At 41.1% G+C, this 27,284-nt stretch overlaps 2 protein-coding genes across 2 annotated transcripts in view; one reads left to right on the plus strand and one right to left on the minus strand.

Annotated features, from left to right (window-relative positions):
• Positions 1 to 8,140, minus strand: part of tmem70 (transmembrane protein 70) — a 29,656-nt gene extending 21,516 nt beyond the window's left edge. The window contains exons 1-3 of the mRNA XM_073065124.1: positions 8,023 to 8,140; positions 3,582 to 3,645; positions 493 to 630 (exon numbers count right to left, since the gene is read on the minus strand). Coding sequence (XP_072921225.1) covers positions 493 to 630; positions 3,582 to 3,645; positions 8,023 to 8,140 — 320 coding nt within the window. The remainder of the gene's footprint in view (positions 1 to 492; positions 631 to 3,581; positions 3,646 to 8,022) is intronic.
• On the plus strand, positions 481 to 26,994 carry LOC140725213 (elongin-C). The gene is made up of 4 exons (XM_073040367.1): positions 481 to 612; positions 23,391 to 23,447; positions 25,303 to 25,446; positions 26,399 to 26,994. The coding sequence occupies exons 2-4, from the start codon at positions 23,444 to 23,446 to the stop codon at positions 26,587 to 26,589; spliced, it is 339 nt and encodes a 112-aa protein (XP_072896468.1). The 5' UTR covers positions 481 to 612; positions 23,391 to 23,443; the 3' UTR covers positions 26,590 to 26,994.
• The last annotated feature ends 290 nt before the right edge of the window (positions 26,995 to 27,284 follow it).

A 27,284-nucleotide genomic window follows, 5' to 3' on the forward strand; every position in this document is an offset into this window, starting at 1 on the left:
TCTGAGCAACAGTGATCACCTTCTAGACAATAACCCTCACTACAACCAGTCTGTGTCTGCAAGAATCCTCCCACCAGCCAGTACAGGCCAGTAATAACCCTGAGTATACCCTGCCCCGGCATTGCCCAGCTCTGTACGTTTACCTTAAGTGACCTCCCTGATCAGCTCTATTTACCACCTGCCTTCCTCAACCCCTTTCCCATCTGCTGCCTCCCGCCCCATTACCACTCCCCCTCCTCCCCTGCCCCTCCCCCACCTCACCCACTCCTGTCCCCTTGCTACCTCCCTCACTCCCCTGTATTTCTCCCTCACCTACTCCCCTCTGTCCCTCCCCTCGCTACCTCACCCACTCCCCTGTACCTCAACTCCCTCACCTGCCCCACTCACTTCGCCCCCTCCACTCTCCCACTCACCTTAACCCCCCTCCACTCCCCCACTCACCTCACACCACCCCTCCCCCTCAACACTCCCTCACCTCCCTCTGCGCGTCACTTTCCGCACAGCCCCACCACAGCTGGCTGGTAACCGGGCGGAACTTGTTTCTGCGCTTCCGGGTCAACAATCTGGCCGCATCTTGAAGACGAGGGGCCCGTGGGTCTTCGCGGTGTCTCGGTAAATGTTCGGGTCTTCCTGTCGGAATGAAGGGTGAGGGAGGGAGGGGTAAATGTTAACGCCGTTCCGGTTCAGGCTCCTTAAAGAACCGAGCCTCGGTGTTCCTTAGTGCTGGAAACCAACCGGGTGTCGACTGAAACGGGGACCATAACTGGGTGCCCCGGGGATTGGTTCTTCGGCCCACTGCCTGTGGCCTGGCTCACCCCGGTGTTCATCCCTAGTCCGACCCTTGTGTCCCGGACCCCGAGCCAGTTATCGAAGGTGCAAGGGATCGCGGCATTTCCTTCTTCCTCTTCCTTCGGCTGGGTGGGGGCGATTTCAACCGGTCTTGGCCTTAGGTGAATTGTGATCGAGTATTAAACCTCATTAATTATCGTAAAGTTCCTGAAATTACACGGAATCTGATGCTACTGCGTGTTAACCCGAGTTGATGCTCTTTAATTTTTCAAGGTATATCACATAATGTACTACGCAAGGTATATGAATCATGTAAGGCTAATCTGAATAGAAGGTCTTTTGTCCCGTTCGCAAAAGAGTTGTTTTGCCTAATTTCAGCCTCTGGTTCGTAGTCTTGTGTACCATGACTGTTCAAGTTCATATCAAAGTCTATAAGACATGGGAGCACATGAGGATGTTCATCCCGTCAAGTATTACTGCCATTCAATCACAGATGATTTATTTTCCTTCTCATCTCCATTTTCTTGCTTTGAGCCCATAATCTCTATCACCCTTACTAATCCAGAGTCTTTCAAACTTTACTTTAAATATACCCGATGTCTTGGCCATCTCTGGCAATAAATTCCACGGATTCACCACTTTCTCCGCTAAAGAAATTCATCTTCATCTCTGTTCTAAATGGATGCCCTTGTATTATGAGGCTGTGCCCTCAGGTCTTCAGTGAAATTCCCCCTCATTCTTCTAAACTCCAGTGAGTGCAGGCCCAGAGCATCAACCATTCTGATCAATATGTTCTGCTACTGCTGAATGTTTGTGGAGACATATTCCACGATCCCATTGTTCTTCCATGTCCCATAATTTCCTCCCACTTATTCCATTGCCTAGTGACACCAGGAATGCAACAACCTCATACTCCTTTGGACTGAATTTGTCTGTGGACTGAATGCTCAAGCTCCATTTCTGTTGCCCCAGAAATGAAAAATTAGCTTCCTTCTTTCAATATTATGGGTTGTCATATCCCTGCATCTGTATAGGCATAATTGAAACTTTCTTTATTAGTTTAATGTATTAAAAATATACTTTGTCATGTTACCATTTAAGAAATGGAGCATTTGATTTAAGTTTGTTTTTCATGAGGGAGTGAAGTATTGCAGTCTCTTTGAGATTTTTTTGGAATGCTTGGTCAAAAAATATTGAATACACACAGAAAAAAACAATTCAACATTTAGGTCAGATTAGTTTGCGAACACAGCAATAACTAGTAGAGTGATTTTCTGTTTTCCTCAAATAACTATGTTATTTCAATATTTTTAAAATATGGATTTTGTGAAATCTGGTTTAAAAACTCAAGATGCAGTGGAGGCCTGTTTGGGTTGAAAATAATAATATGTTGGGTTGTGGATTGACAGCATTGTCTAATGTATACAAATAACTATTCATGTGTTTAATTGTATTGTGACGTAAACCTAGTCCTGACCTCGCCCTCAGACTATATACTCACACAGCGAGAATGATTGAGTTACAATTACATCTGGAGTATAATTTAAGATTGTACTGGCTCATTTGAGACCAAACTGCTCAATGATGTGGCATGGATTAAGAGTGAAAGTTGAGAAGTTTAAGGGGAACACTAGGGGAAACTTCTTCACTCAGAGGGTTGTGAGAGAGTGGAACGAGCAGCCAGCACAAGTGGTACATGCGAGTTGGATTTCAACATTTAAGAAGTTTGGATAGGTACATCGATGGTAGTTGTACGGAGGGCTATGGTCCCAATGCAGGACAATGGGAGTAGGTAGTTTAAATGGTTTAGCACAGACTAGATGGGCAAAGGGCCTGTTTCTGTGCTGTATTTTTCTATGACTCTATTAACAATGAGGTTTGATGTGTATATGTGAGAGAGTCTGCTTTGTGTAAAATATATTTTAATGCTGTTTTGTAAAGAATGAGGATATCAGTTTGTAAGCAGCAATGCCTGTTCGCATTTTTCACACAGCTGATATGGTAAAGAGGGAGGGATGTCAGCAGAAATTTTCATACTTGTAAATTGATGGGTTGCTTTGTGATGTAGATTTGTGTGAGCAAGTAACTGTTCAGGTAGAGCATTAGTGAGACATTGAAGAAGGTCATTTATAACAATATTGGGATCCTTGATTCAAAGCACAGTTTTTTGCATTGACTTATTTGGAAAACTATTCAGAAGCGAAAAGAAAACAATAAGATGTTCTTGAATTGTGCAAACAGCATAGATCTGTCATGTGGTGTTAGATAGTATTCCACTTTAGTCAGTATTCCATTGCATTGTTATTTCACTTTGCAAATTCAATGAGCTAAATGTTATCTTTGTAGTTACCTTAGCAAGTTAATCACAATTACAATAATTGAAAGACTGTAAAATGAAGGAAGGATCTTGTGTGATACACTGTGATTGTACAGTCATTTTTGGGGTTTCAATTGCATCATCCAGTAACCTGCATGATTTAAAATAAAATAAAAGCAAAAAATTCTGTTTAAGAATACTCAACCAGATCAGGCAGTATTTAAAGAAGAACCTTCCAACTTTGTGGAAAACATCTTAATCTAGAAATAATGGTTGGTTGGTATCTGTCTGACTCGAAGGACAATGGGTGATGATGATCAACATCACAAGCCTGGATGGAAGGTACGGAGATCCTGAGATGCCCAGTCGTCAAGATCCTCCTCGGCCTCACCCGTGTAGTCCAAAGGAAAGTTTATGAAGTAATATGTTTGTCACCAGCTTCGCTGCAGGAAGGACGTTCAATTATGTCTAGCACCTTAGGGGCTTCACTCCGGATTTGCCGTCTGGGTTTACTTCCATAGCCTTCGTCTGTCCCAAGGCTGCCCAAAAAGACAATGGGGCTATTTACCCATAGCTGGGGATCTGGTTCATGAGCACCAGGGTGTGGCCACACACTGGTGGGCCTGCTGTGTGTGGAGGGGAAAAACCTCCTCCCTATCCTCTGTATTTCAGCCTGAGTCCAAAAAGAGTTCATTTTCTGTGTGTACATGAGGCTTACTGTTGGAGAGGTTATGTACCAGCAGAGAGAGGCTGACTCATTCAGCTCTCCTTTCCGCGAGACTGCTGGCCAGTGGTGGAAGCTGAAAGTGAGATTGGCAAGCATTACCCACCACACTACCGCACTAAATGCGTCACAACAGCCATTTTAGCACATCTAAGAACAATACGTCCACTGCTTCCCCCTTACCTACTTTACCAGTATTATTTTCAAAGAATTCAATCAAACACAATATCCCTTTTATAAATCCATCCTGACTCTGTGCAATCCTGTTTTGTAAGTGTTCTGCAGTCGTGGATTCCAGCGATTCCCTCCTACTGACAAACTAACAGATTGATCGTTTCCTATTTTCTTTCTTCCTCCTTTCTCAAATAACGACCACATTTGCTACTCTCTAATCTCCAGGAACCATCTCAGAATCTGTAGAAGTCTGAAAAATGACACCCAAAGCATCCACTAATTCTACAGTCAAATCTTTCAAAATTCTGGCTGTCGGTCATCATGTTTGTTTTTATTGGCATACAGTGTCTTTAGGATTAATTGGTTTTTGGTCTCAGCAACTTTTGTCGTGCTATTTTCCTGAACCATGACTAATTTCCTTCAGTTCCCAATTTTTGCAAAACCCTTGGTTCCCAAGTATCTCTGGTTAATTTATTATGTCTTTTATGAAAAACAGCTTAAAGTGTTTGCTTAATTTCTCTGATAACTCACAAGACTATAAGATATAGAAGCAGAATTAGGCCAATCAACCCATCAAGTCTGCTCTGCCATTCCATCGTGGCTGACTTATTATCCCTCTCAATCCAAATTTCTAGCTTCCTCCCTTTTTCCCTTAAGCTTTGACCATAAATGCATGGTCATGCACTTTGGTAGTAGAAATAAATGTGCAGACTATTTACTTAACGGGGAGAAAAATCCAAAAATCTGAGATGCAAAGGGACTTGGGAGTCCTTGTGCAGAACACCTTAAAGGTTAACTTGCAGGTAGAGTCGGTGGTGAGGAAGACAAATGCGATGTTAGCATTAATTTCAAGATGTCTTGATGCCGAGGCTTTATAAGGCACTGGTGAGGCCTCACCTTGAGTATTGTAAACAGTTTTGGGCTCCTCATCTCAGAAGCAATGTGCCGGCATTGGCGAGGGTCCAGAGGCAGTTCACAAGGATGATTCTGGGGATGAAAGGGTTATCATACAAGGAACATTTGAGGGCTGTGGGTCTGTACGCGCTGGAATTTAGAGGGGGGGAGGGGATCTCATTGAAACCTTTTGAATGTTGAAAGACCTAGACAGAGTAGATGAGGAAAGGATGTTTCCCATGGTGGGGAATCTAGGACATGGGGACAGAGCCTCAGGATAGAGGGGTGTCCATTTAAAACAGAGGTGCAGAGGAGTTTCTTTAGGCAGAGTGTGGTGAATTCGTGGAATTTGTTACCATGGGCAGCTGTGGAGGCCAGGTAGGTGTATTTAAGGCAGAGATTGATAGGTTCTTGATTGGACGCAACGTCAAAGGTTAATGAGAGAAGGCCAGGGAATGGAGTTGAGGAAGGGTAAAAAAGAATCAGCCATAATTGGATGGTGGAGCAGTCTCAATGGGCTGAAAGGCCTAATTCTGCTCCTATCTCTTATGGTCAATCAAGAAACTATCAGCCTCCGCTTTAAATGTACTTACAAACAAACAAAAGAAAATCTGCAGATGCTGGAAATCCAAGCCACACACACAAAATACTGGAGGAACTCAGCAGGCCAGGCAGTATTTATGGAAGACATTACAGTCAACATTTCAGCCTGAAACGTCAGCTGTACTTTTTTCCGTAGATGCTGCGTGGCTTGCTGAGTTCCTCCAGCATTTTGTGTGTGTTATTTCAAATACACTTAATGACGTGGCCTCCACAGGCACCTGTGGCAATGATTTCCACAGATTCACTACCCTCTAGCTAAAGAAATTCCTCCTCATCTCTGTTCTAAATGGACACCCCTCAAATCTGAGCTGTGCCCTCTGGTCCTAGACTCCCTGCTTCTTCAACACTACCAGCCCCTCCATCTATCTTCATATTGTCTGCAAAATTGGCCACAAAGCCATCAATTTCGTCATCCAAATCATTGATATAACAAGAAAAGAATCGGTCCCAACACTGACCCTGTGGAACACTACTAGTCACTGGCAGCCAACCAGAAAAGACCCCCTTTATTCCCATTCTTTGCCTCCTGCCTGTAAACCAATCTTCTGTTTGTGCTGGTATATTTCCTGTAATACCATGGTCTTTTATTTTGTTAAGCAGCCTCATGTGTGGCACCTTGTCAAAGGTCTTATGAAAATCGAAGTACATGACATCCACTGATTCTCTTTTGTCTGCCCTGCTTGTAATTTCAACAAAGAATTCCAACAGAATTGTCTAAGACAAGATTTTCCCTTGAGGAAGTCATGCTGACTTCGGCCTTTTTAAGTACCCCAAAACCTCATCCTTAATAATGGACTCCAGCTTCACTGAAGCTACTGAAGAACTCACCTATTTCTTTTCTTCTGCCTTCTTCCCTTCTTATAGAGTGGAGTGACATTTGCAATTTTTCAGTCCTCTGAAACCATTCCAGAATCCAGTGATTCTTGAAAGATCATCACTAATACCTCCATGATCTCTTCAGCTACCACTTTTAGAACCTTGGGGTGTCATCCATCTGGCCAGATAATTTATCTACCTTCAGATCTTTCCACCTTCCCAAGCATCTTCTCCTTAGTAATAGCAACTACATTCACTTCTACCCTGACACTCTTGAATTTCTGGTATACTGCTAGTGTATTCCACAATGAAGTCTGATGCAAAATCCTTTTTAAGTTTGTCCACCATTTCTTTGTTCTTTGTCCTCCCCCCACCTCACCACCACTACCTCTCCAGTGTCATTTTCCAGTAGTCCGATATCCATTCTCACCTGTCCTTTACTCTTTATCATCATTTTGGTACCCTCATGTATATTATTGGCTAGCTTACTGTATTTCATTTTTGCTCTCCTTGTGTCATTTTAAGTTACCTTTTGTTGATTTTTGAAAGCTTCCCAATCCTCTAACTTCTCACTATTTTTTGCTGTCTTTGACTTTCCTTGTCAGCCAAGGTTGTTTCATTTTCCCTTTAGAATGCCACTATTTCTGGGGGACATCACGTGATGACGTAGGATCGAGACGCAGGGACCCAGCTCTCCCATAAAAAGTTAATAAATTAATGTTTAAATGAAGAAAAGTTAGTCAATACTTTCTAAAAGTTACTTATAAACGACTCCGGACTGTGTCAAGCTATGCCTCAAGGAAGGAAGATGAAGAAAACTAATACCGGGAAGACTACGCAAGTTGGAACAAGAACAAGGCCCACGTCTACCGAGGAACCGCGGTCTCAGGTATATTATATCACCGGCGATACGGAACAGGAGACTGTGGCAACATTGGCCACTTCCAAAGGAAAAGACCATCGTGAGCTGCGCAAACGCGAAGGATGGAGCATGCGCAAACGGGAGCAACAAGAACTACAAAGCCCAGCTACCACTGCAACTGAAAGTGATAGCGAATCGGAGGGAGAGTCAAATCTCTCGGAAGGATCAGATGAAGAAGGAGTTAAAAGTCCTTCTAGAAATATAGAAAAGACTTTGAGGCAAATAATGCGTAAATTAGAATACCACTATTTCTTTGGGAGTTATCTATCCTGTGCCTTCCAAATTGCTCCCTAAAACCTCTTAACTTTGGGGTATAGTACATCTGGTCCAGGGGACTTGTCTGCCTTCAGACTTTTCAACTTACCAAACACCTTCTTACTAATAATCCAGTCCAGAATTGCCACTCCGCTTGAGGAGTGAGAAGCTACTCTGAAAAGCTATCTCGTAAGCATTCTTCAAATTCCCTCTATTGGGATCTAGCACCAACCTGATTTTCCCAGTCTACCTGCATATTGAAATCCCCCATCGCTATTGTAACAATTGCCCTTTTTACGTGCATTTTCTATCTCCCATTGTAATTTGTATCCCACATCTTCTAATCCTATGTCACCTCTTTCTAAAGATTAGATTGCATTTTTTTTTTACCAACAGAGCTACCCCATCTCCTCTGCCAAGCTGCTTGTCCTTTTGATACCATGTGCATCCTTGGATGTTGAGCTCCCATCCATGATCTTCTACCTAACACTCTATATTCTAGCTTCAAGACCTCATCTCTTTTCTTACCTATGTCATTGGTACCAATATGTACCACGATTCCTGGCTGATCACCCTCGCCCTTTAGAATGTTGTGGACCTGATCTGGGACATCACTAACCCTGGTGCCTGGGAGGCAAAATACCATCCCGATTTCTTCTCCACATCCTCAGTCTCCAGTCTGCTCCTCTAACTATGGAATCTCCTATTATAACTGCACTCCTCTTCTCTCCTCTTGCCTTCTGAGCCACAGAACTTTGCCAGCGACATAGTTACTGCAGTTTTCCCCTGGAAGGAGGTCTTCCCCCCACCCACCCCCTCCCCTCAACAGTATCCAGAGCAGTATACTTATTATTGAAGAGAACAGCAGGGGTACTTGGCATTGGCTGCCTATTCCCTTTCTCTCTCCTGATAGTCACCCGCTATTTGTCTCCTGAAACTCAGAGGTCATTCATTCCCTCCCTGCAGCTCCTATATAACACTTACTCATTCTTCCACGTGAGCCGAAGGTCATTGAGTTGTAACTCCAATTCAAGCACTTCGTACGGATGTAGTTATCATGGAGAATTGAAGTCTTCCAGAGTTCCCACATCACACACAAAAAACTAATCACTAACTATGGATCCATTCTTTGCAAGAATTTCCATTTTTTTTACAATAAATTGTGAAAGTTGGAGAGGTGTACAAGATGATAAGAGACTTTTTCCCAGGGCAGAGATGGCTAATACAAGGAAGCATAACTTTAAGGTGTTGGGAGGAAAATATAGGAGGCTGTCAGATGCAGGTTTTTTACAGAGTTGTAGGTGTGTGGAATGTGCTTGCAAGGTTAATGGTAGAGCCAGATTGATTAGGGACATTGAAGGGACTATTAGGCACATGGATAAAAAAAAGATTGGGGCAATGTGTGAGGGATCTTGGAGTAAGTTAAAGGGTCAGTACAACATTGTAGACCTAAAGAGTCTGTACAGTTCTGTATTCTTTGTTCTATGTTAATTCTTTTTATATCTCCATTATCCAGATTCTTTCTTTTCCAATTTCTATAGAAGCTCACGCTGTCTGAAGAAAACATTGACAATAAGTCATAGGAGGAGAATTAAGCCATGTAGCCCAACGAGTCTGCTGTGCTATTCTATCATGGCTGATTTTTTTTCATCCCTCTATCCCTGTAACCTTTGATGTCCTTACTAATCAAGACCTATCAGCCTCCACTTAAAATAAATCCAATCACTTGGCCTTCTCAGATATCTGTGGCAATGAATTCCACAGATTCACCACCCTCTGGGTTAAGAACTTCCTCCCCATCTCTGCTCTAAAGGTGTATTTTTCTCTTCTGAGGCTGTGCCCTCTGTTCTTAGACCCCCCTCACTATAGGAAACTTCCTCTCCATGTCCACTCTATCTTGGTCTTTCAATAATTGATAAGTTACAATGAGATCCCCCTCCATTCATCTTAACTCCAGCAACTACAGGCTTGTTATTTTATTGGCTAGCCATTTTAAAGTTCAAGGTAAATTTATTATCAAAGTACACGTATGTCACCATGTACAACACTGAGATTCGTTGTCTTGTGGGTATGCTCAATAAATCCATAGACCTCTGGTTCCCTTCTGATGTCAGTAATCAGCTCCTTGGTCGTGTTGACATGAGTAAGAGGTTTCAATTTGTTCTTTTGGTATTACCCTGTCGACTGTAGTGAAGACCAGCGGTTCTAAGCTGAATGGAAACTTTATTTTAATTAATCAATGCAGTCACAAGAAACAGAGCACTGGCTAGTAAATAGAGCGTGATCTAAGATGCCAAGTCACAAAGTTATGTTCATTTCATTAAATGCAAAGCTTTCAGTTTGAATGGGCATTAAGATTGGTGGAACATCATTGTTAAATTCAGTATGAACTCTCCTGTGTGAATCTTGAACAATATGTCTTGGAGAAAATAAAATTCTACAAATTAGGCCAAACAAGAAATGTAACAATGAAAAATTAACCAATGATGAAGTCCCAACGTGGACTTGCATGTATAATGCTGGAGATAGCAGGTCAATAGTTCACAAAAAGGTCAGAAATTAAAACGAAATGTTGGAAGTACTCAGCAGATTTGATATAGTATTCATAAAGAGAGAAACGAGTAAATCAGGTCAATGACCTACATTCAGAATTGAGAAATGGTTAAATTTAAATTTGCAAAGAAGGGCTGGAGAGAATGTTAGAGCTTTATTGTCATTACTGTGTCCAACGAGACTGCAGCGGTACTCAATTGTATTACTAAAAACACAGTGACTAAATTTAGAATAATGTCCCAAGTTATTTAGAGTGATATCTAAGTTACAACTAAATTTAAAAACAAGCAACTCTAAACTTAAGAAATAGTGGCTGCCCCATCATATACAATAATTAAACAATAGTGTAGAAAATTATGTACTCATAAAATCATGGATTGCACTTATAGATTATCCATAGCACCTATGGTCTATGGGTGGGTGGAGGCATTATTCAGTTGCATGACAACCCTGGGGGGAAAGCTGTTTATCTTTCACTTTGGATGTCGATACAAAGATGTTTCTGCATCTCCTGCCAGATGGTAGGGGATTGAACAGGTGATTACTGGAGTGAGATGAGTCCCATCACGATTTTGCGAGCCCACCGTAGACATTATGATTGGTAGATGGTTTTCATATCTGGTAGTCGTGTCCCAATGATGATCTGTGCAGTCCTAATCACTCGTCAAAGTGCTTTTTGGTCGATCTTGTTGCAACTTGTGTACCATACTGTCATGTAGTAAGTAGTTTAGTGTGCTCTCAGTTACACATCATTAAGAGCTTACCAGCAGCTTTGGGGCAGACTTGCTCTCTTCAAACTCCAAGGAGTATATAGGCACTGCCGAATCTTCCCTGCTATCAAAGAGGTGTTGGTGGTTCAAGAGAGCTCCACTGTAATGTTCAGTCCCAAGAACTTTAGCAGTATTTCAATGGAGTATGGGAAATTACAATGGTATGAGAGAGGAGTTGGCCAAAATAAATTGGAAGGAGCTGCTGGATGGGATGACAGCAGCACAGCAATGGCATGCATTTCTGGGAAAGATGAGGAAGGTACAGGACATATGTATTCCAAAAATGAAGACATACTTAAATGGTAAAATAGTGCAACCGTGGCTGACAAGGGAAGTCAAAGCTATTGTAAAGGCAAAAGAAAGGGCTTACAACAAAGCAAAAATTAGTGGGAAGATAGAGAATTGGAAAGTTTTTAAAAACCTATGGAGAGCATCTAAAAAAAATCATTAGAAGGGGAAAGATGAAATATGAAAGCAAGCTAGCAAATAATATCAAAGTGTATAGTAAAAGGTTTTTTTTCATGTTAAAAATAAAAGAGAAATGAGAGTAGATATAGGACCACTAGAAAATGAGGCAGAAGAAATAATAATGGGGATAAGGAGATTGCTGATGAACTAAATGAGTATTTTGCATCAGTCTTCACTGTGGAATACATTGGCAGTATACCTGATATTGTAGTGTGTGAAGTGGGTGCAGTTACTATTACAAGGGACAAGGTACTTAAAAAGCTGAAAGATCTAAAGGTACATAAGTCACCTGAATCAGAGGAACTGCACTCTAGGGTTCAGAAAGAGGTAGCGTTAGAGATTGTGGTGGCTTTAGAAATGAGCTTTCAAAAATCATTGGACTCTGGCATGGTGCCAGAGGAATGGATAATTGCAAATGTCACTCCACTCTTTAAGAAAGGAGTAAGACAGCAGAAAGGAAATTATAGACCAGTTAGCCTGACCTCAGTGGTTGGGAAGATGTTAGAGTGAATTGTTAAGGATGAGATGATGGAGTACTTGGTGACACAGGACAAGATAGTACAAAGTCAGCATGGTTTCCTTCAGGGAAAATCCTGCCTGACAAACCTGTTGGAATTCCTTGAGGACATTATAAGTAGGATAGATAAAGGGGATACAGTGGATGTTGTATACAGTAGATGTACTTTCAGAAGGCCTTTCACAAGGTGCCACACCTGAGGCTGCTTACCAAGTTAAGAGCCCATGGTATTGCAGAAAAGTTACTAACACGGTTAGAGCATTGGCTGATTGGTAGGAGGTAGTGAGTGGAAATAAAAGGATCCTTTTCTGGTTAGCTGCCAGTGACTAGTGGTGTCTGCAGGGGTCAGTATTGGGACCACTTCTTTTTATGCTGCATATAAATGATTTAGATGATGGAATAGATAGCTTTGCTGCCAAGTTTGCAGATGATATGAAGATAGGTGAAGGGGCAGGTAGTGTTGAAGAAACAGGTAGGATACAGAAGGACTTAGACAGATCAGGAGAATGGGCAAGAAAGTGGCAAATGAAGTACAATGTTGGAAAATCCATGGTCATGCACATGGTCAACAGGGTGAAACTCCAAAATCTGAGATGTAAAGGGACTCAAGTCCTTGTGCAGAACACCCTAAAGGTTAACTTGCAGGTTGAGTTGGTGGTGAGGAGGGCAAATGCCATGTTAACATTCATTTCAATAGGTTTAAAATACAAGAGCAGTGATGTGATGCTGAGACAATGGTGAGGCCTCACCTTGAGTATCATGAACAGTTTTGAACCCCTCGTCTTAGAAAAGATGTGCTGACATTGGAGAGGGTTCAGAGGAGGTTCAGAACGATGATTCCAGGAATGATAGGGTTATTTTATTTTATGAGGAATATTTGATGGCTCTGGGTCTGTACTCGCTGGAATTCAGAAGGATGAGGGGGTATCTAATTGAAATCTTTCAAATGTTGAAAGGTCGAGACAAAGTAGATGTGGAAAGGATGTTTCCCATGGTAGGAGAGTCTAAGACAAGAGGGCACAGCCTCAAGAAAGAGTGGCGCCCTTTCAAAACAGAGATGTGGAGAAATGTCTTTAGCCAAAGGGTGGTGAACTTGAATTGAATTAACTTTATTTCTTACATCCTTCACATACATGAAGAGTAGAAATCTTTACATCTCCATCTAAATGCACAATGTGCAATCATAGTAATTTATAATAAATAGAACAGTTAATGTAACATAGAGTACACTCAAATCAGCGTGAGTTCATCAGTCTGATGGCCTGGTGGAAGAAGCTGTCCCAGAGCCTGTTGGTCCTGGCTTTTATGCTGTGGTACCGCTTCCCAGATGGTAGCAGCTAGAATAGATCATGGTTGGGATGGCTAGGGTCCCCAGTGATCCTATGGGCTCTTTTTATACACCTGTCCTTGTAAATATCTTGAATCAAGTGAAGTTCACAACTCCAGATGCGCTGGGCTGACCGCACCACTCTCCGCAGACTCCTGCGATTAAGGGAGGTACAATTCCCATACCAGGCAGTGATGCAGCCAGTCTGGGGGTTGCACTAAGCATTGTTGACCATGAAGTATACCACTCCTCCTTTACTCTTCCCAGTGAGTTTCTCAATCTGTCTGCCTGGAACAGGGAGAACCCAGATGTCTGGATGGCATGATCCGGTATCTCCTCCGTCAGCCAGGTCTCCACAAAGCACAGAATGTTGCACTCCTTTGTTTCCTGCTGATAGGAGATTCTGGCTCTCAGTTCACAAAGCTTGTTACCCAGGGACTGAATGTTAGCCAGGAATATGCTAGGGAGTGGCAGTTAATTTGCACACTGTCTCAGTCTCACCAAGACGTTGGCCCTTCTCCCTCGCCTCTGGCGCTTCTTCCGAGGTAGTGGCAGTGTAAGAGATGGGTCTCCCATGGATCGCCCAAGCAGGGGATCCCAGTGTAGGAAAGACAGCACATAGTGCGTACATGCCATCTTTCCAATGTACGGAAGGGTCAAGTCTATCGTATCTGATGTGACTGTCAACTACTTGAACAGAAAATGCTAAGACAATCATAGAAATTGGGGTTGAGGAGGTGAAAAAAAAGGATCAGTCATGATTGAATGGCGGAGCAGATTCAATGGGCCAGATGGCCTAATTCTGCTCCTATGTCTTGTGGTCTAACTTAAAGTTGGAGACTATTTCCACTGTTTGAGTAGTGGAGCCTGTTCATACTTTCTGATTTCCTGAAGTCAATAATAATTTCTTCATTTTTTTAAAAGTTGAGTGAAAGATTATGGTTTTTGCACAATTCAGAAAATTTCTGTCTGAAATCTGTTTCACCTCCCTATACATGTTGTTTTGTTATTTGTAATTAATCCAATCACTGTAGTGTTTCTGTAAATCTGATGATGGAGTTAGTGGCATAGGCAGGGGCACAGTCAAGGGTGAAAAGAATGTAAGGGGGTGGGCTCAGTACACATCCCTGCAGTGCACCGGTGGTCGGGGACCGAGAAGTTGATGTGTACTTGACTAGTCTGATTGTTTGGGTGCAGTAGTTGAGAAAGTCTAGAATCCAGTTTCAAATTGGCATATTGACAGATTGTGTAGTGTAATAGTCAACTAGTTGGGAAGTATAGTGTTGAAGGCAGAACTGTAGTCAATAAAAAGCATTCTGGTGTATGTGTCCTTATGCTCCAAGTGTTCCAGTACGATATGGAGATGCCCTCCTCGGTTGACCTGTTTGTCTTTTAGGCAAACTGGTGCTGGTCCAGAGTAGCAGGGATGGTATTCTTAATGTGCAATATAACTAGTCTCTCTAGGGTCTTGGCGGCTATCAGGATAAGTGCAACCAGTCTGTGGTTGTTCAGGCATGCTACCGCTGACTGCTTTGGGATTGGTATGATGATTGCTGTTTTGAAGCATGCAAGGGACGGGGAGAGTCTGATAGATTTCAGTAAAAACCTCTACTAGCTGGTCAGCACAGTCCCTGAGGTAGTGATGAGGACTTACCCTGGGTAAGCCATCAGGTCCAGCAGCTCTGCATGTCTTGACACTGCAGAAATGTGTCTCACCTGGTGTGCACAGTGTCAGCAATGTGTGTACTCCTCCGGAGACAAAGCCTTCATCACTGGTTCTCTGTTGCCCCTGTCAAACTGAGCAAGGAAGTTGTTTAGCTCCTCAGCTGCTTGTGCCATCACTGCAGGGCAGGAGATCTTTCCTTTATAGTCAGTGATGGACCCGATGCCTTTCTACACGCATCAGGTTTTATTTTTAGCATTACTGGAGTGTATCCCTGTCTGTTGTTTGTGTCTGTATTTGGTGGTTTAATGCCTCCTTTAAAGTTTTACCTGGACCCAACCCTGAGTAGGTTCCGGACTCCATTGTTCAGCCATAGCTTCTGATTCGGGAATACACTGATGTTTTTATTGCTGGCGACTTTGTCTACACAGTAGTTTATATAGTGCATGCGCACAGTGGTATATTCCCTCTAAGTCATGGATTCCCAACCTTTTTTATGCCATGAATCCCTACCATTAACTGAGGACCCCCAGGTTGGATATCTCTCCTCTGTCAGTTCCTAAATCGTGCTTTGCTTGGCAGGCCAGCAGGTTCTACTCTGTGAACTTGAAGCAGTCCTGAAGTCATGAGACGGCTCCCTCAGGCCATACTGTCACTAATTTGATACCGTAGATTCCGGACTACAGAGCGCACCTGATTAAAAGCCGCTGGCTCTAATTTTAGAAAGAAAATCAATTTTTTACTTGTACAGGCCGCACCGGATTTTCGGCCGCAGGTGTCCCACGTTGTAATATGAGATATTTACACAGAAAGATATTACACGTGAGGATTTTTAACTTTTAATTAAATCCATATGGTAACATAAACAAATACATATTGCAAATGCTTTTTTTCGAACCGTGCCTGTAACGCGGCTACTTTTAAATATACGTTGCGTATACTTTTTTACTGAACAACATTCCAATATCTCCTAACGACTGGTAAAAAATATATATACTGCAGCCTACCAGGAAAAGTTATTGATCGCCTTTAACTTAAAAGCAGCGTTTTCGCTCCGCCGCTCGCCCCCCGCCGTCCCGTTTATCGCAAACGGCATTTTTCCCACAAGACGCGGCGAAACCGGGTGTGACGTCATAGCATCCCGCGATGTAGTACAGAAAACAAATATAGTTAAAACACTTCTAACTTTAACTAGAAAATACTAACAAATGAATTACTAAGCGAAAATATTATAAACTAAATAACTGCCATAAAGGCAGCACAATGCTTTTCTTCGAGTGTTTTCCATGTTGATGAGGGTGAGTACAAATGACTGATTTACAATAATTTAATTGTGAAAGTGCGCTTGATTTATCGTACAATTTCATTGGACCTCTGTGAACTACTCATCAATTTTATTGGTCTACTGTTACGAGGCAAAATGTTTTTGGCGGCATGAAAAAAATTCCTGTATTAGCCGCTCCGTATTAAAGGCCGCAGTGTTCAAAGCTGTTCAAAATGTGGGAAAAAAGTAGCGGCTTAAAATCCGGAATCTACGGTAATTGGTTTTGCCTTACTTATCACTGGTGTATAGGCTGGAATTAGGAATAAATAAATAGATCGAGTGGTTAGAGTTGAGAAATCTGCAGATGATGGAAATCCACTCAACATACATAAAATGCCAGAGGAACTCAGCAGGCCAGGCAGCATCTATGGAAAATAGAAAACCATCAACGTTTCAGGCCAAAATGTCAACTATTCACTCATTTCCATAGATGATGCCTGGCTTGCTGAGTTCCTCCAGCATTTTGTGTGTTGAGTGGCTAGAGATGTAACAATACAATAAAAAACACAAAGTGCACTGCAGATGCTGTGGTCAAATCAAGACGTACAAAAAAGCTGGATGAACTCAGCAGGTCGGGCAGCATCCATTGAAAGGAGTAGTCAACGTTTCGGGTAAAAAAAACATTGACTGCTCCTTTCAACAGATGCTGCCCGACCTGCTGAGTTCATCCAGCTTTTTTGTACCTCTTGGTGTAATGGTACAGACTGGTATGGATGAGGAGAGGGCACTGAAGGCTTGTTAATGGTAATTAATCCTTCTGGAAGAGGTGTAAATGGAGGGACAGCAGGGAGCAGTAACTGCTGGAACAGTAGGAAATGGAATGTAACAGCTGCCAGAAAGCTGAGCAATGCTGGTAATACTCCAGGTAAAGCTTTGGTCCAGCCAGTGAGCTAGATCAAATGGAAGCTGAAGAAATTCTTGGTAGGGTTGAGTGGAGCCAATAGTCAATAAGTATCTGTCAGGATCTGTGGTGATTTTAAGGTTACCATGCAGTTCTCTATCACTAACTTTTTTTTCTTTTAAGTAAGGGATTAAAAATATACTGAGTCCTCCATAGGTCGGGGTTAACCATAGATATTGCGTGCCAGTTGTTTATGTGACATGCAGGCCAGTGCAATACGATATGGAGAGCGAGCTATTGCCCATGCAGCAGGCTCCACCTCTCCTGGCAGCTGATGAATCCAAAGGAACGGCAGAGACCGATACAGTTTGGCACCAGCAGTGTCACAGAAGTTACCAGTCATCATTGAAAACAACTGAGTATTTTCCTAGGGACTCCAGCTCTAGATTTTTCCTCAGGGTTTACTCCCAAAGCCTGCCCCATAAGCGAAGGCAGCAGACGTTTGAGATCAGAGTTTTTCTTCTCCCAGATGAGCTGCCAACCTCAGCTGACGAGCCCCATCTGCCTGAAGATAACAATAGAAACACAAGAGATTATGCAGATGGACTCTACAAATCCAGAGCAAAACACACAAAATTCTGGAAGAACTCACCATCAGATCCTTCATCAAAATAAAAATATAAGGCTGTGTAAGGCTCCATTTGAAACAAAATAATTGGAAATGGAGCTGCTGTTGTAATTTGTTTGCACTATTTTAAACAACCTAGATAGGTTGGTCAGTATTTGGATTTTGAATTGGACTTGAAATTTTTAAAAATGTCTAACAATTACTAATCAAACATTTTAAGCAATGGTATATACAGGCTCTCAATCAAAATTTCTTTTAGGTAACAGTTTATGTTTTGTATTTGAGCAGAGACTAATATGAAGGGCAATTATAATGTATCTTTGAAGTTTCTCAGCAGTAAAAATTGTCATCCATGTTAGATTGTCTGTACAAAATAATTCTGATTCTGATAATTACCATTTGAGACAGTTTTAGACTCCTAACATTGACTATCTTGCTGGCAAATATACGGTTTCTAGTAAAAAAAATCGAAGATCTCAGAGCTAGAGTGCTGGGCTATGTGCGTCCTTTGTTTCACAGAATCCTGGTTAACCCTTCCATACCAGATCGACCCTTCCATACCGGATTCAGTGATTCAGATCGACAGGTTAATTATACACCATCAGGATAGGACGGTTGAGTCTCTCAAAAGCAGAGGTGGTGATGTATACCTCATGATCAACTCCTCTTGGTGCACAATTCTGCTCACCAGACCTGGAATGTCTCACAATTAAGTGCTGTCCATTTTACCTGCTGCGAGAGATTTCAGCAATCATTTTGGTAGTGGAGCACATTCCACCTCAGGCCAATGTTAAACAGGCTCTAGATGATCAACATGCACAAAACAACGCACCCTGGTGCCTTCACCATTATTTTGGGGGATTTTAACTAGGCCAGCCTGAAAAAAAATCACTAAATAATTACCATTAACAAATCACTTGTAGTACCCAAGGAAACAACACACTGGACCACTGTTACACCACCATCAAGAATACTTACCGTGCTATTCCACACCCTCACTTCACAAAATCTGATCACCTGGCTGTACTTCTACTCCCTGAGTATAGGCAGAGACTGAAGACTGCAGAACCAGTTGTGAGGACCATGAAGGTATAGACAAGGGAAGCACAGGAACACTTACAGGACTGCTTTGAATCGGTGGACTGGATTGTGTTCAGGGATTATCTTCAAATCTGGATAAATATGCCACAGATGTTACTGACTTCATTGTGTGGCTGAGAGTGTGCCTATGAAAACGTGCTCTGCATTCCCAAACCAAAACCCATGGATGAACTAGGAGGTATGTCGTCAACTGAGGATTAGGTTTGTGGCATTTAAGTCTGGTGATGCAGGTCTGTACAAGAAAACCAGATATGACTTGTGGAGGACTATCTCAAGAGCAAAGAAACAATTCCGAACAAGGCTGGAGGCAACATTGGATGCAAGTCAACTCCAGCAGGGTTTGTAGGGCATTACTTCCTACAAAGTGAAACCCAGTAGCATGAATGGCAGCGATGCTTCACTACCTGAGAAGCTCAATGCCTTTTATGCCCACTTTGAAAGGGAGAATATAACTACAACTGTGAAGATCCCTGCTACACCTGATGACCCTATGATCTCTGTCTCAGAGGCCAATGCTGGCCTGTCTTTAAGGCGGGTGAGCTCTTGCAAGGCGGCAGGCCCCGATGGAGTACCTGGTAAGGCTCTGAAAGCTTGTGCTGGAGTATTCAAGAGCATTTTCAACCTCTCACTGCTACAGGCAGAAGTTCCCACTTGCTTCAAAAAGGCAACAATTATACCAGTGCCTAAGAAGAGTGGTGTGAGCTGCCTTAATGACTATCGCCCCGTAGCTCTCACATCTACAGTGATGAAATGCTTTGAGAGGTTGGTCATGGCTAGAATTAACTCCTGCCTCAGCAAGGACCTGGACCCACTGAAATTTGCCTATCGCTACAATACATCTATGGCAGACACGATCTCAATAGCTCTTCACACGGCCTTGGATCACCTGGACAATACAACCTATGTCAAGATGGTGTCCATTGAATATAACAGAGCATTTAACACCATCATTCCCACAATCCTGATTTTAAGTTATAGAACCTGGGTCTCTGTACCTCCCTGTACCATTGGATCCTCGACTTCCTAACCAGAAGACCTCAATCTGTGCGGATTGGCGATATCTCCTCCTAGCTGACTATCGATACTGGTGCACCTCAGAGGTGTGTGTTTAGCCCACTGCTCTACTCTCTTTATACCCAAGACTGTGTGGCTAGGTATAGTTCAAATACCATCTATAAATTTGCTGATGATACAGCTATTGTTGGTAGAATTTCAGATGAAGATGAGAAGGCATACAGGAGCGAGATATACCAGCTAGTTGAGTGGTGTCACAGCAACAATCTTGCACTCAATGTCAGTAAGACTAAAGAGCTGATTGTGAACTTCAGGAAGGGTAAGACGAGGGAACACAATCCAATCCTCATTGAGGGATCAGAAGTGTAGAGGGTGAGCAATTTCAAGTTCTTGGGTGTCAAGACATCTGAGCATCTCTAACCTGGTCCCAGCTTTCAATGCAGCTTTCAAGAAGGAAAGACAGTGGCTATATTTAATTAGCAGTTTGAAAAGATTTGATTTGTCAACTAAAACACTTGAAAACATCTATAGATTACCCTGCAGAGCATTCTGACAGGCTGCATTACTGTCTGGTATGAGAGGTGACTATTGCACAGGACTGAAAGTAGCTACAGAAAGTCGTAAAATTAGTCCGCTCCATCTTGGGTACTAGCCTCCGTAGTATCCAAGACATCTTCAAGTAGACATCCATTACCCTCTTCATTGTTACCATCAAGAAAAAGGTACAGAAGCCTGGCGGCACACACTTGGCGATTCAGAAACTGCTTCTTCCCCTCTGCCACCCGATTCTTAAATGGGCATTGAACCTATGAACAGTGCCTCACTTTTTTAAATATATATTGTTTCTGTTTTTGCACTATTTTCAATCTTATCAATATATTGTATCTTTTCAATATACTGTAATTAATTTCTTTCTAGATCATATATTGCATTGAACTGTTGCTGCTAAATTAAAAATTTCACAACACATGTCAACGATAATAACTGGTATCACTCCATAAATAGGATTACATAAAAAGATGTAGGAATGGATATGCAGTTATTACTTATGTTACTTTGTATGTGATAGACATACAAAACTAATTTGACAGATTCTCCGATCTAGTCTGGAATCAGCTTGCTCAACATTGGGTTCTAAAATCTGATTTGTTCAGCCATTGGAGCCTCCTCAAATACACCCTATCCTCGTTATATGTGGGGGATACGTTCCTCACAGTCGACGCATAATGTGAATAATTATTTAAATGGAGAAAATAGGGATGCGTTCTGGAGGGCTTCCTAAACATGTTTTACCAGTAATTTATTCAAATTTTCATACCAATACAACACAAAAGCAGTACCACAAGGCAACATTTGTATTATATTTCATCAATTTAAGGTAATATTCAACATAATAAATCATAAAAAGTTAACATACTAGGGTGTACAGTACTCAAACCCTTAAGAGCACAAGAGTTTAGTGAATGGTAAACTACGAGAGACTTCATCTTACAGTCTCCTTCGGCATTGGAACACATAAGCAAAGTCAAGCTATCCTTTGCTGCCTTGAAACCTAACGCAGTTTTTTTCATCCTTACTTATGTAAGTGCGTTTAGGCATACGCTTCCAAAAAAGACCGGTCTCGTCTGCATTATTATTATTATTTTATTATTTATGGTTTTATATTGCTATATCTCTACACTATTCTTGGTTGGTGTGACTGTAACAAAACCCAATTTCCCTCGGGATCAATAAAGTATGTCTGTCTGTCTGCATTAAACACCTGCTTTGGTGTGATGCCTAACTCAGCTATCATAGCCCGCAACTGCACAGGGTAGCGTTCAGCAGCTTCATGGTCAGCACTACCTTGCTCACCACGCACATCTAAGTTGTGAAGCCTGTGACGATTAACAAACTTTGAAAACCATCCCCTACTTGCATTAAAGCTAACAATATCACTTGACGCCTCTGAACAAAGGCGACCATAAGTTTCCAAAGCTTTCACACGAAGATGATCGGAACTAAGTGTTTTTTTCTTTGTTTCATGCTCATGTACAAACTCAACATTTTCTCCATTTTTGTCATAATCGAGTTACGCACTTTGGTAACAATCTTTGAAGACACTTGTGGTGAATCAATCACTGCACTTTTTATTTTCTCTGCATTTTTCTTTGTTTCTGATCGTGGACTCACCCAGGCCGAAGTAACATCCCAGAGCTGTGTTACCTTCACCTGACTCTGTCGCTTGGCTGATGGCCCAGCACTTGACAGGAGGCATAGTTAAATATTTCAAGCACAAAATCACTGCACCTAGGTAAAAACAACAAAAGTTTAAGAGTGCAAGATCGCGCATCCACACGTTGCCAAAACCAATGTGAGACTGGCGGGAGTGAGACTGTGAGGCGTGTGCACATAACTTGTATTGCCAGGAAAGCAGTGCTCTTCACATAACTGTGAGTTTTGGACTCGTATAAGGTGAAGTTGGTAGAAATAGGTTCCTCGCATAACTGTGGATCCGCATTGTCTGAGGACGCATATAACGAGGATAGGGTGCACAGTAGTTCTGTTTGATTAGATGCTTCAAATTTTGTACAACTGGATAACTAAATGACTGGAAGATTCAACCCACCTCAGCTCATTATTCCAGAAAGATTCTCCCAGGGTATTAATATTAAAATTCCCATGATAGAAAATGATAGGTTATTGACCAGGGATGTTGACTGTGTTTCTCATTCCACCAATATGATACAGACACAGCTTGCTGAATGTTCTAGCATTTTCTGTTATCACTCCATATGTTCAGTATCTGCAGCGTTTCGATTATTTAGATTATAATTTTCTTCTTCAACTTTGTAAAAAAAACACGCTCCTTTCCACCTCTAATCCTTTAGATCCTTGCAGTCCTTAAGAATGATATTTGTACCTCTTTTATCCAGCACCAAAATTTGATGGATCTCTTTAAACTACTTACCTCTCCTTCATTTTTAAAAAAATCCAAAATATGACTGAGAATTTATCTAAAGAGACCTTGGAAATAGGCAAAGAAGTAGCTGGCAACTTCTTTGGCTAGACACGGTTACAAATAAAGCCAGAAATGTACATTTTAAGGAATTGCATGAATTTGAAAATCTGAATCAACCAATAAAGCAATTTGTACAATTCTGGCTGTTGGAATGGAAGGAGAAGAGAGATGCATTGGAAACTGAAGACAAAAATTCAGAACATGATGCAGGACGTTAGACAGAGTGGTAGATCTGGAAAATGTCAGAAATAGGAAAGTTTGAACCCGTAAAAGGATTTACATGATAGGATGGGAATTGTAAGTTTGAGCTTTCAGGAAAATGGGACTGTTTCAGCTAACACCATCGGGTGTGATGTGTGAGTTGGATAAAGGCAACAGTTAACGTTCAAAGAGGCTGGGAAGCCAGGTAAAAAACATTTTTGTTTACATAGAGGCTGTGCATTTCGGTATGACTTAAACTGTGCCTTCAATCATTCACCCAACTTGCTTTTAAGCCAATCAATTTTTGACCCTCTGGAATGAAAAATTTCCAAAGTTACAAGTTCTACTTGCTAAATGTGTTGGCTAAAAATGAATTCACACCTTTCATTACAGTAATTGCACTTGTATATAAATTGAAGGTTCACAATTCCATAGAAACAACTCAACAGTTTACAGGAAACTTACCATTTTGTTTTTCCTCCTTTTAGGACCCCATCAGAAAGTTTGCTTTTGAAAAATTGGTAGCACATCTCTGAGGGAAATGGGCAAGTATTTTCCTGGTGTTCTATTTATTTTTGTATCAGCATTTTCTGGGTGTACAAGGTGAATCAATGTGCAATAAAACCATATAGTGGTCTAAGCAAAGGTAGTATCCTGCAAAATAAACTTTATATTTTGTTTAATATTACACAGTTTTGATCTTGTTGAATGTTTTGTGCTGATTTGAATGACAAATAGAATGCCAGATGGTAAGAGCAAAAGTGCTATATGATAACCTAAATTCTATTGCTCACATTCCCCAATAGGTTGATTGCCAGATTTCTTTAATACTTCCTCGATCAATTTTTGACTTTTTTTTTGTTTTTTATTGCTCTCAGGCAATGAGTGTTTGAGTTTTCAAACATTTGCTGCTTGCCCTTGTGTTTTAAAATTGCAGAAGGAGTGGAGGATAGTTATGGTTGTTCTATTGTTTAAGAAAGGCTTTAACAATAAGTCAGGAACTTATAGACCAGACCAGTAATCCTGACATTAGTGGAGGGTAAATTATTGAAAGATATTCTAAACGACTGGATATATAAGTACTTGGATAGACAGGGACTGATTAGCGATAGTCAATAAGGCCTTGTGCATGCAAGGTCATGTCTGACTAATCTTTTATAGTTTTTCAAGGCAGTGACCAGGAAAGCTGATAAAGGCAAGGCAGTGGATGTCATCTACATAGACTTTAGCAAGGCCTTCGACAGAGTCCCAATGGGTGGTTGTTCAAGAAAGTTCAGTCGCTTGGCATTCAAGATGAGGTAGTAAATTAGATTGGACATTGGCTTTGTGGGAGAAGCCAGAGAACAGTAGTAGATGGTTACCTCTCTGACTGGAGGACTGTGACTAGTGGTGTGACTAGGGATCAGTACTGGGTCCATTGTTGTTTGTCATCAATATCAGTGATCTAAATGATGGTGTGGTAGACTGGATCGATAAATTTGTAGATGACACCAAGACTGGGGGTGTAGTAGACAGTGAGGAAGGCTATCAAAGCTTGCAGTGGGATATGGACCAGCTGGGAAAATGGACTGAAAAATGGCAGATGGAATTTAATGCAAACAAATGTGATGTGTTGCATTTGGGAGGACAAACCAGGGCAGGTCTTACATGGTGAAAGGTAGAACACTGAGGAGTACAGTAGAACAGAGAGATATGGGGACACATCCATAGGTTCTTGAAAGTGGTATCACCAGTAGATAGGGTTATAAAGAAAGCTTTTGGGATATTGGCTTTCATAAATCAAAGTACTGAGTATAGGAGTTGGGTTGTTATGTTGAAGTGTATAAGACGCTTGTGAGGTAGTTTTGGTACTTACCTGCAAGAAAGATGTCAATTTCCCTGGAGCGTAGAATAATGAGAGGAAATTTGACAGAGATTTGACAAAATTCTGATAGATAGGGTAAATATAAACTGGCTTTTTCCACAGAGATTGGGGGATACTGGAACTAGAGGTCATGGGTTAAAGGTAAAAAGTGAAATGTTTAAAAGGAAAATGAGGGTGATGAGATTGGAACAAGCCACCAGTGGGAGTGGTGGATGCGGGTTAATTTTTAACATTTAAGAGAAATTTGGATAGGCACGTGAATGGGAGTGGAATGGAGGGCTATGATCCAGCAGATAAATAGTTTGGCACAGACTAGATGGGCCTTAGGGCCTGTTTTTGAGCTGTAGTGTTTTATGACTCAGTTGTATCTGCTTTGTAGTAGCCTCTGTCTCACAAAATAGAAATTAGGAAAACAATACTAGTGGATTCATTCTTACAGTTTTAAACATTTCAAATCTGAATTTTAGTGGATTTAAATTGATTTAATTAAATGAACCGTGGAATCTTTAAGCTGATATTATTTTAACATCTTACAGATGGTGAAGAGAGAACTTATGGAGGCTGCGAAGGCCCAGATGCTATGTATGTGAAGTTAATTTCATCTGATGGTCATGAATTTATTGTGAAAAGAGAACATGCATTGACATCTGGCACTATTAAGGCTATGTTGAGTGGCCCTGGTAAGTTAATGATCTGGATCTGGATCGTAGCTGGATCTTATATATTTGGGAGGCGCAATCCCTTCAGCCACTTTCTTTTCAGTTACTCCTTATTCCCTCCTGTGGAATAGAAGACTATATAATTCCCCAGTGTTATTAAATAAACTACCTTTATTCATAAGACAGGTTCCAAGAATATCACAACATTTGAGCAATTTCTGCTATAGTTGTAAACACTGAGCTTTACAGAAATATTTTCAGGACAAAATTTTTCTTAAGGGTAATCTTTCAGCAATGAAACTAACAAATTTAAAGGAAAAAAAATTGTAAGATGGGGATTCCAGATAAATTTATTTTTGCTGAAATGCAATGATTTTACAATGCAATTTTGCAAAGTTAAACAAAATTTAAAGTATGGGTTTTAAAGCCTAGGTTAAACTTCAATTTAGTATTTGGATTGTAACTTATCATTTATAAATCTCTACCACTAAAATTAAATATTGAGGTTTTGCTGTAGAATGAAAGTACCCCTTTACTGTCAGAATACAGATGAAAGTCAGGGAGTGGTTAAAGCAGCATTATGGTGAAGTTGCGAGGCAGGTATTCTGGCAGAGTTCTCAATTATAGCTGTCTGAAAGGATAACCAAGTTAACTTACCTTTCAGTCTTGGGGTTCCCTTTAGGGTTGTTCACACTCCCACCTCCATAAGAAGGACAAAGCACAGAACAGGTTGCTGCCAAAGCAACAGTGTGGGAAGGCAGATTTTTATTTTATTGCTAGCTTGTTTTAATGATGTATTTGACAACAGTAGAAACGTGCATCCTTCTTAATTTGTTGGTATAACTGAAATTTATACGGGTTTCGAAATTAACAAGTCTTTATAGTTTTTTTTTGAAAAATAAAGAATATCCACACTACTAAGCTGTTGAGAATTAATTTAACACACTATTTTGATTTTTTTTTAATTTTTCAGGTCAGTTTGCTGAAAATGAAACAAATGAAGTAAATTTTCGTGAGATTCCATCCCATGTGCTATCAAAAGTATGCATGTATTTTACCTACAAGGTTCGCTACACCAACAGTTCTACAGAGATTCCTGAATTTCCAATTGCCCCAGAGATTGCACTGGAATTGCTGATGGCTGCAAACTTCTTAGATTGTTAGAGAATAAAAATGTAACTTATAATCCAATGTGAGGTGTTAAACTTCTGTATTTAACTACTTGCAGAATTAATAAGTGACTTTAAAATGGTGTTGCATTTATGTCTGATAGCTCACACCAAAATCTTTTCATTTAATGGAGATGTATTTTTTTTCAAGCATAAAGTAAAGGTAATGGGGTTTCTTTAGCTTCTTGTACATGACATGAATTATTTGTTTTCTCCTATCTCATTATGTTCCATATTGGTGTGCAGATGGTTTTCAGCTTCCTCCGTTTTTCAAGAAAAATGAACAATTGCAGCCCCAAATATACACATTTTTCTGTTATGATGTTGATACAAACTTCAGCTGAATTTCTATCTGGTACCCCTGTAGGATTGACGTAATAAACTGTCTTTAAAAACAGTAGCCATATTGTATTAGTATGTAACTTTGTGCTGCACTACAACATGAGACTTCTATCATGAACAAAATCTCAGTTTTCTAGTAGGTTGGCAATGCAACAGGTTTATTTTATGTATATCTTTATACGATGGGTGACTGATAAGTTCGTGGCCTAAGGTAGAAGGAGTCAATTTTAGAAAACCTAGCACATTTATTTTTCCTATATTTACACACTTAGTCCAGCAGTCGTGAAGCATACAGATCCTTCTTTGTAGAAGTTGGTGTCTTGGACCTCCAGAGGTGGTCCACAGTGG

Source organism: Hemitrygon akajei, chromosome 1, assembly GCF_048418815.1.
Source record: "Hemitrygon akajei chromosome 1, sHemAka1.3, whole genome shotgun sequence".
In the NCBI taxonomy this organism is placed as follows: Eukaryota; Metazoa; Chordata; class Chondrichthyes; order Myliobatiformes; family Dasyatidae; genus Hemitrygon; species Hemitrygon akajei.

Bases quoted from the DNA above. Each gene is read 5' to 3' on its own strand.
- LOC140725213 (XM_073040367.1), top strand. The intron at 25,447-26,398 runs GTAAGTTAATGA...TTAATTTTTCAG, and splicing joins GGCTATGTTGAGTGGCCCTG to GTCAGTTTGCTGAAAATGAA.